This window comes from Capra hircus, chromosome 25 (genome assembly GCF_001704415.2).
Source record: "Capra hircus breed San Clemente chromosome 25, ASM170441v1, whole genome shotgun sequence".
In the NCBI taxonomy this organism is placed as follows: Eukaryota; Metazoa; Chordata; class Mammalia; order Artiodactyla; family Bovidae; genus Capra; species Capra hircus.
The window spans coordinates 33,907,685-33,916,464 of record NC_030832.1 but is presented as its reverse complement, the minus strand read 5'-3'; the positions used below and the strand labels follow the sequence as shown (position 1 = coordinate 33,916,464).

General features: G+C 53.1%; 1 protein-coding gene across 3 annotated transcripts; it reads right to left on the bottom strand.

Annotated features, from left to right (window-relative positions):
* Nucleotides 244-8,366, bottom strand: RHBDD2 (rhomboid domain containing 2). Of its 3 annotated transcripts, none has more exons than XM_018040863.1 (5): nucleotides 8,099-8,366; nucleotides 5,563-5,970; nucleotides 4,363-4,513; nucleotides 4,103-4,153; nucleotides 244-1,203 (listed from the first exon to the last, which is right to left on the bottom strand). In XM_018040863.1, the coding sequence occupies exons 1-5, from the start codon at nucleotides 8,274-8,276 to the stop codon at nucleotides 846-848; spliced, it is 1,146 nt and encodes a 381-aa protein (XP_017896352.1). In that variant the 5' UTR covers nucleotides 8,277-8,366; the 3' UTR covers nucleotides 244-845. The 3 variants fall into 3 exon arrangements, with proteins under 3 accessions (XP_017896352.1, XP_017896353.1, XP_017896354.1); XM_018040865.1 differs by lacking the exons at nucleotides 4,103-4,153; nucleotides 8,099-8,366 and adding exons at nucleotides 6,309-6,433; nucleotides 6,858-6,968 and having other exon boundaries at nucleotides 490-1,203; XM_018040864.1 differs by lacking the exon at nucleotides 4,103-4,153 and having other exon boundaries at nucleotides 245-1,203; nucleotides 8,099-8,360.

Here is an 8,780-nt window from a genome sequence, read left to right as displayed (position 1 = left end):
CCAGGCAGCCCTTCTCACGGTGACCCAGCCTGGAGTGTGGGGACCACCACTGTGGCTCTCTGCCGTCCACCCATCTCAGGGTCGCCAAACCTTCCCATTTGCCCTTTCAGCTCTCCAGGGAGCCTCGTATCTCCTGCCCCATTTCACATCCCCGCTGGGGCATCGTCTGCCCGACTGGACCTGGCTACAGTTCTCTTTGCTGCCCTCTGTATTCCCCGATCATAAAGACACAGCATGCCAGGGGCAGGCTGGAGGCAGTTTCTTTATACAAACGTAACCAACGCGACGGACCCGTCAACATACTGCTGGGGCGCACGCAGGCCCGTCTCACCACTCCTGGGGCAGAAGTCTGGGTGGTGGGGGTGTCGCTGCAGGGGAGAAACACTGCACAGGCCTGGGGACTGGCGAGCACACCAGCAGGGAGCTCCTGAAGGGCACACATGAACACACGGACACTGGATAACCAAGAGCACTACGCACAAGGCCAGGAAGGAACAGAGCTGGGATGAGCCGCTGACAACCGATCCCCCTTCCCCGAGGTTTCTTTGGGGCGGGGAAGTGGGTGGGAGGGGCCTGGGCCTGAAGCCAAGCGCCCCAGCTGTGCCACAAGAGCCACGTGTCCTGACCAGGCGCCCTGCTTTCTGCATCTGGGAAGTGGGGACCACTGTACTTCACGAAGCTGTCATGAGGGTAAAGGAGATCAACAGGAACACATATCAAAATACTCAACACAGAGCGTGGCACATAGAGGTATCCAATAAATAACTTCGTGTCAAGAAAATCTCAGCTCACAGAGGCCCTTTTTGAGAAGGCCAGGAGGGGAGATCGCATCCCTGGAAACTTTCTCAGGGCATCAGGACCCTTGAGCACTCCTTAGAGCCTGTGGCCACTGGAGTGGCCAGAGCCCCGGAATACACGGTGCCGGGGCAGTTGAGGGGGGCAGGGGGCTGGACTCCCAGGGAGGCACCCGCGGAAGCTGGGTAGACACCCGAGGAGTTGGGGGTTGTGCCAAAATGATTCTGCACGTAGCACAAGCCGGAGGCAGGCTGGTACGGAGGCAGGCTGGGCATGTGCCCAGGAGCACACGATGGCCAGGCCGCCAGTTTCTGGCCACTGGCGTGCTGCATCTGGGCGGCAGGGCGATTTGGGGTCAGGTGAGGGTGGCCGCTCTGCGTGGGGTAGGAGCCGGGCACAGGGTTCAGCCTGGAAAGGAACGAGAGAGAAGATGGGTGCTGAGCTAGTCATGCCGGGGAACACAGCACCCCGAACTGTCTACCCGCAGGAGAAAGGCCTGGGCTCGCTGCACTGCCTTCTATTACAACATGCTGTGGACGGGCATTTCCTGTAACCAGCTGTAAAAGTGCCACATGGGGAGAAAGAGTCATATCAACTGAACAGAAAACAGGTGCCCACTCACCGCCCTGCAGTAAGCCAGCAGGATGAGGGGCAACGGACCCATGCCTGAAACCCCTTGAGGTGTAAGGGCAGTCTGCAAGTCGGATGGAGTTGGGGATGGGATCACGGTAGTTAGTGTCTTCTGTGGCTGGCCTAGCGATTCAACCAAAGAGAAGAGGTCCACTCCTGTGGGAGGTCGGAGGGGAAGGCTCCACCTGGGCAGCACAGGGCTCGGGCCCAGGCCTTGTCTGCTGGCAGACGGTCTACCCGTGACGGCAGGAAAGAAGGCTTATAGCTCAAAGTCCTGGCAGGCAGGAACGGACACGACAGATGCGGGGAGCTGTCTGTGCCAAGGTCGAAGACCCCACCACAGACACAGGTGACTGGGACTACAAAGGAAGACACGTTCTAAGGGATTTAGCCTGTGAACTTTTGCAGAGATTTCTCAATACAAAGAACTAATGTCAACACCACTGACACCTGTGTTGCTGCTGCTGCCGCCGCTAAGTCGCTTCAGTCGTGTTCGACTCTGTGCGACCCCAGAGACGACAGCCCACCAGGCTCCCCCGTCCCTGGGATCCTCCAGGCAAGAATACTGGAGTGGGCTGCCATTTCCTTCTCCAATGCATGAAAGTGAAAAGTGATAAAGTGAAGCCGCTCAGTCATGTCCGACTCTTAGCGATCCCATGGACTGCAGCCTATCAGGCTCCTCCATTCATGGGATTTTCCAGGCAAGAGTACTGGAGTGGGTTGCCATTGCCTGTGTTAGGTAATGATTAAACCTTGAGACACTTCAGTCCAAACCTAGGCTTATAAATCAACTGAAGTACAGACGCACAACATTTAACAGCACTTTCAGAATTTGAAAAATGCAGAGGCTCTGGCCTATAAGAAGCTTGATAAGAGCCTCCAAGGGAAACAAAGCTGTCCAGGACTGATGCCAAAACCAACACATGCGTCAACGTTGCCCGTGTCCTGTTGTTGGGTCATCAGAAACATCATGTTCTGTTCTGGGTGGCTGCAGCAGGCCAGGATGTTATGGGGTGGGACACTATGCCATGTGGGTCACCATATCCCCAGCGAGGTCTGCACGTTATGGGGAAGCAGGATCACTGGGCACCACGAGTGTCACAGTTAGAGAAGTGAGTGTGATCCAGCGTGCAAGACTGTCCTCACTGGGGGCTGCCTTGTAGAGAAAGGACTCAGCTGCCAGGGGTCAACCTAGTCACCTTAGAGGGGCTTCCTTCACTGAGTACGGCTGAGGAGTTTGCAAATGAGGACCCCTAAGTTCTCTCTGAACTGAACTTAGAACTAAGTTCTCTCTAGATTCTGTGAGAACAGCAATTAAGAACCAAAAAGCTATACAGTACAGCTAATTCTAAATGTAAACACCTCCCACCCGTTGTTGTTGCCATTCAGTCGCTCAGTCGTGTCCGACTCTTTGCGACCCCATGCACTGCAGCACACCAGGCCTCCCTGTCCTTTGCCACCTCCCAGGGCTTGCTCAAACTCATGTCTATTGAGTTGGGAACACCATCTAACCATCTTATGATCTGTTGTCTCCTTTTCCTCCTGCCCTCGATCTTTGCCATCAGGGTCCTTCCAAAAAGCTAAAATACAGCTAATTCTAAACGTCAGCATCTCCCACCCACTGAGACTCCAGGAATTCCTTGCCTGAAATAAAATGAGTGAATGTGCATTTCTATTTTTCCCAGTACCCGTCCCTGCCTTTAAGAAATGGTCAGAGCTGGGACTTCCCCAGCAAGGTCCAGTGGTTAGGACTTGGCACTCTCACTGAGGGGGCCCCAAGTTTGATCCCTGGTTTGGGGAGGGGGGTTAAGATCCAACAAGCCACACAGCGTGGCCAAAAAAGAAAAGAAAAGAAAAGAAAATTGTCAGAGGGCTCTGAGTCACTGAAGGCTGAGAGTCCGCCTCCTAAAATAAACTACAAGGAACAGCTTCTGATTCAACCAAGATCCTGCCTCCAGGCCAGCGTGGGGGACAAGATGGACTCCACAGCTGGCTCAAGGCAGAAATGGGCCGCTGACAAAGCACTCTGACTCTGCAGTGAACTCTTTCTCTGGGAGGGAAACCTCCTCCATCAGGAACTCTCAGCATCGACAAAAACCAGTGAAGGCCACCTGAGGCTGGCAGCACGTGTGCAGGAGGGACAGGAAGTGAGCAGGACCCGGAAGCAGGAGCCCCTGGCTCTCAACTGGGCACTTCTGACTGTGTTACCTGGATAAAGACATTTGTCCCCTTTGGGCCTCCTCTCTGACAGGAGGGAGGGAGGCTGTGTGAGAGCTCCATTGAGAGTTAACGCACCTGGACTGGAAAACAGTAAATAAACTTCGCCTTCTCCCGCCAGGTGGCCAAGAACACCCTGAGGTTCGGGCCACGCCACCTCCTAAGCCTCCCAGTCAGTCAGGTGGATCGTGCTTCTTGCCAGCGTCACCTGCCGGAGCCCAGTCCCAGCCTCCCAGAAGGCTCGTCAGTGCTGAGGGCTGGTGATGCCACTGATGCGGCTGCAAGTCCCTCGGGATTATGTGCAAGGGCACTGAATGCTCTTCCTGCTTGGATCCCACTTTGGAAGCAGCAGGCAGAGTCCAGGATGCTCGGGAGAAATCTGTGCACAGGTTTTGCTGGGTAGGCCCAGGCGACCCACACCCTCTTCCCTATTCCCCAGGACACCAAAAACCAGTCGCACCCTATACAGCAAGGGTCCTCAACCTCTGGGATCTGATGATCTGAGGTGGATCTGAGAGTAGAAATAAAAATGCACAAAACATGTAATCGCTTGAAATACCCTGAAACAACCATTGCCCCCCACCCCGACCCCACTCCTGGTTCGTGGAAAAACTGTTCTCCACGGAACTGGTCCCTGGTGCCAAAATGGCTGGGGACCGCTCTTTTATAGGCCCGGGAGCTGCTCCAGGAATAAAGCAAGCACAGCATTCTGTAACTTACTTTCGGCTTTGGGCTGCCCTCCTTTCGGCTGAAGAGCCGGAGATGTACTTGAACATCGAAATCCTCCTCATCAGGCTGAAGGGGAACTTCTGGTCGAGCTTCATGGCAACTTGCTCTGGGACGTCAAAGGAGAAGCAGTAGGTGAAGCCATCTGGGGTTGGCGTATTAAGGAGAAGTGGAGAGAGCTGAAGGGAGGGCGCTGCACACTGCCCCTAGGACAGAGGCGCCCATGCTGGCTCCATGGGGGGCCTGGGCTTATTCCACCATCATCTCTGGACTGCAGCTTCAAGCTCAGGGGACACCAAGAGCTGGAGTTTCTAGCCTCCGTACCTCACAGCAAACACAGGCAGCAACAGGACAGGCAGACAAGTGCTGACACCTCACCCATCCTCTCTCCTGGGCCCCTCGGGCTCCTGGAATGACAGTCAGAAGCCAGCACGCACCTCTCTCTTTAAGTGGGATGAAGCAGGTGGCTAGTCTAATACCCTCTGGGAGGTCTGACATCTTGTCCTTTGTCCCAGGTAGAAGGAGCCTTGCTTTGATGTGACCAAGTGAGCTTTCCGTGGGCCTCTGTGGCAGGCCCCCCCTCCCCCCGACACACCGTCACCAGCTCCCAGAGAGGTGAGGGTACTCTGGTCATCTGACCTGCATCCGCCCGTCACTGCTGAGATGGCCAAAAAGAGTCAGCCTAATTGCCAGAATGTTTATGCAAGGAATAGAAGGCTTATTCTAAGTTTTTAACCACTCATATTGTCAAAGCCTACCTTAAAAATTTTTTCTTCTTCTTCTTCTGAGAAAAAGACTAAGCCAAACAAACACAAAGAAACCTGTTTCCTGGGAATACCTTTTTTTTTTCCTGGGAGTACCTTTCATGCAACACCTCTAGCTCATGGTTATTTCAGGATCCTCCAGTAAAAAAAAATTAGTCAAATGGGTTTACACCTTGAAAAAAACCAACTGGCAGTGCTGAGCCATTGTATGGAAAGAGCTAGGGGGATCTCTTCCAGAAGAGAAAACTCTGGCATAAAGAAGGGAAGTGACCTGCCTGAGGCCACATGGTTCCTAATCTGAAGCTAGCACACAGAATACCTACATGTGAATTCTACCTGCCTGAAGCCCCTGCCCCAACCCCCAGGACCTACAGTGTGGTTCACCCTTTGGCGTGTCAATGTTACTACATCAGCCCTCTAGGAAGGATACACGCGAGCCCGATTCCCAGGCCACAGACGTTACTGAGGAAGGAGGTCTGGGGAATGAGCCAGGAGGCACAGAGCAGGAGCCACGGCACCAGCAGCGAGGGCACCACCATGCCGAACACCAGGGCCCGTCTCATCCGAGAGCGGACGCAGCTGACTCCCAGCATGGCGAAAGCCACGGGGGTGAAACCGCGAGCGTCCTCCACCTCCCCGAGCTTTGACAGCGATGACACAGCTTCAAATGACAGGAAGATGATGGCGCAGATGACGGCGAAGACCAGAGTAAAGAAGCAGTGGCGGACGGTGCCCACGGTTCTCTCAAAGTTGCCAGCAAAGCGCCAGATGACGATGGCTCCGCAGAGCAAGGAGACGGGATTCTCGTAGACAAAGATGTAAGTCACGAGCCTGTAAACTGCAGAGGGAACCGAGTTAGAGGCCCGGTGGTGGCTTGCTCCAAAAAGGGAAAAGCCAGGTTACAACCCACCTAGGAAAACGGGGAGTAGCTGGCTCTCGTTGCCAGGGAAAATCAGCCCGGAGCCAGTGGGATAAGCAGAGGGGAGCAACAGCGAAGGACCCAGGACTCAAAGTAGAGGCGGGGATGTCTAATCTTTGCTCTTTCCCAGACCTGGAGCAAGTCTTATCTGTGACTGGCTTCCACGTGGGGGAAAAAAAATAACGCTTTTTAGCATGGGATGGTCTTTTATAATTTGTAATGTGCTTTATAATCCTCTTTGAGGCTTTAATACTGACCTATCTCACCGGGCAGTTTGAGGGTTAATTAATTGTAACAGCTTCAGGTGGATTGAGTGGGTGTCACTTAACACTCTTTGTGCCCGTCTCCTCGGCTGTAATCCTGACCTCTCCTTCCATAGTGGCTGTTCAGAGGAAGAAAAAAGGGACCATGAATTATTGTGCACCTGTAAAGATGAGAAAACTATCACTAAGAATGTAGATACAGAACTCAGAAGTCTTTCTTGCAAGTGCTTATCCGGTCTTAGAGGCAGAGTGATGTTTGATATGCAATAAGACAGCAAAGAATCTTTTATTCTTCTAAAAGCAGTCCTCGCTTCTATATTTTTACATCCCTGCAGGCCAAAACACTAAACTGAAAGAGGGGGGTGATCAGTGAAGTGGCAGTAACATCGGATTTGGAAGCCTAAAGGAATCTTGGCTCTGTCACGTCTAGACTGGCTTGAGTTCAGTCCAGACACAGGGCCCTGTCGGCTTCAATGTTCTTGTTGTAAAATAAAATGGATACACTCGAGGCCCTCAAAGGTCTCTTACGTGTCTAATACTCACATTGTCCGTGAATCCCACACTCAAGAGAAGCCGCAAAGTAAAGGAAAAAAAAAAGGGAGCTCAGTTTAGGCTGGCATTTTGCCTCTGTCTCTGAAGACAGACATGCTGTGTATATCCAGGGTGAGGGTGAGGGAGACCGGTTTTAGATTTGAGCAGGGAGGCAGGCTAAGAACCATATACCTCAGTCAGGCCATCTCTGTAAGGCTTCATTATCTGAAGAGTACCGTCATTACTTGTTGAGTACTTCCAACACTGAAATCCCAAGGGTACATGTGAAAATTCTAGAAGCAATTCTATATAATTTGGGGATTAGAAAGCCCAAGGTTCCAGTTCCAAAACGTCACACGATGCAAAGAACAATACGGGTTCCTGTGTCAATTGTATGACTCAAAGCTCTATGAGTCTTCGCATTAAGCCTCAGTTTCATCTAAAGAATGGACAACAATAAAGCCCATGGGCAATAAAGCCTAAAGTGATAATACGTCATGGGATCACCGTGAGAATGAAAAGAGATTAATGCCTGTGAAAGTGCTTTGCAAAACAACAAGTCATACAAATCTCCCATTTTCCTCCCCAGAAAAAGAATGGGGAAGAAACAGAGACTAAGAACATCTTTTATGAGCAGATATTTATAATTGGTCTGCAAAATCTCTCCATCTCCCCAAGAAAACCAACACCTCTCCCAAAGGTACAAGACACTCCGCTCCCGCTATAAGCTGGGAATCGGAGAGAGGATTAAGATAAAAACGAAGATGCAGAAGAAATTCTAAACCCCAGGAGGCCAGGATGCTTACAGAGGTGGCCACAGATACAGCTCAAGTGTCTTGAGAAGGTGAAAAAAAAAAAATTTTTTTTTCCAGTAGGGGGTTGGGCCCTAAAACAGACGTAGGAAAAAATAAACAAATAAAACAGACGTAGGTGTGATTGTGACAAGGCAGAGAAAAATCCTCCTCGGCGAGCAAGCAGGGTGGAATGAAACCTAATTACTACAAATGAATATGGGAGCCTTGACCAGTACGATGGCGACAGGGACCAGAACAAATCTGGGTAGGGAAGGGTTACAAGGGATGACCAAGATGGGGCTCTGCACAAAGACGTGGAATATGGGGCTGGTCCTCCAGGTGGGGAGAATGATGCGGACGGAGATGGGGTGGCGTGGGTGCTGGGAGGCCGGAGCCCAGGGCCTGGCGAGGTCGGAGGAAAAAGGACTGGCACCCGGGACCCGGCCCCGCCCTGCTCACCTTGCCAGTTGTGCAGGGCCTCGGGCCGCAGCGAGAGACCCGAGGGCCCCAGGGGCTGCTGCAGCAGGAACAGACGGGGCCCGGATACCAGCAGCGAGAGCAGCGCGGTGAAGAAGGTGGCGGATGGCACCTCGGGCCGCAAGGACCAGCTTCGGTACCCGGGCTCCGAGACCGCCATGGCCGCCAATGCTCCCGCTTACCTACGCAGATCTGGCTGGTCTTCGGCTCCTTCCGCCTCCCTGCGGCTGTCACCCCTGGCAACAGCGGCGGGGGTGGCCGGAAGCCCCGCCTCCCAGAGGCCCCGCCCCGTGCGCCGTTACCCAATCCAGTAACTCGCGCTGGCATGCCTCCCACGCGCGTAGGCCGTAGGGAGTCCAGCCAGTGAACTCTGGCTGCAGCACCCTTGGGATCCGCTATGAGTCCCGTGTGAGAGCCGCTTGGGGGGCGCCGGGCGGGGCGGCTCGAATTTTGGATTTCGTCATCTCAGCTCTAACTACCTAATGAATAATGTGCCTTGCAGTTTACAGACCCATCTTTCTCTCTCTCTCTCTCACACACAGCCTCCATTATCTGTGTTTACCTTCATTAATACCAGTGAAGACACTAGGGTCTGGGTAATGCAGTTAGATGGCAAAGACAATTAGAACGCAGGTTCCCGCCGTTGCTATGGCCTGGAATAGGC

What these genes read in the sequence shown, in the direction of transcription:
- RHBDD2 (XM_018040863.1), bottom strand. Translation starts at nt 8,276, where the DNA reads ATGGCGGTCTCGGAGCCCGGGTACCGAAGCTGGTCCTTGCGGCCCGAG. An exon ending in AGGGCAGCCCAAAGCCGAAA is followed by an intron (nt 4,154 to 4,362) that starts GTAAGTTACAGA and finishes TTCTACTCTCAG; the next exon opens with ATCCACCTCAGATCATCAGA. An exon ending in GAGGACCCTTGCTGTATAGG is followed by an intron (nt 1,204 to 4,102) that starts GTGCGACTGGTT and finishes GTTCCTTTCCAG; the next exon opens with GCTGAACCCTGTGCCCGGCT.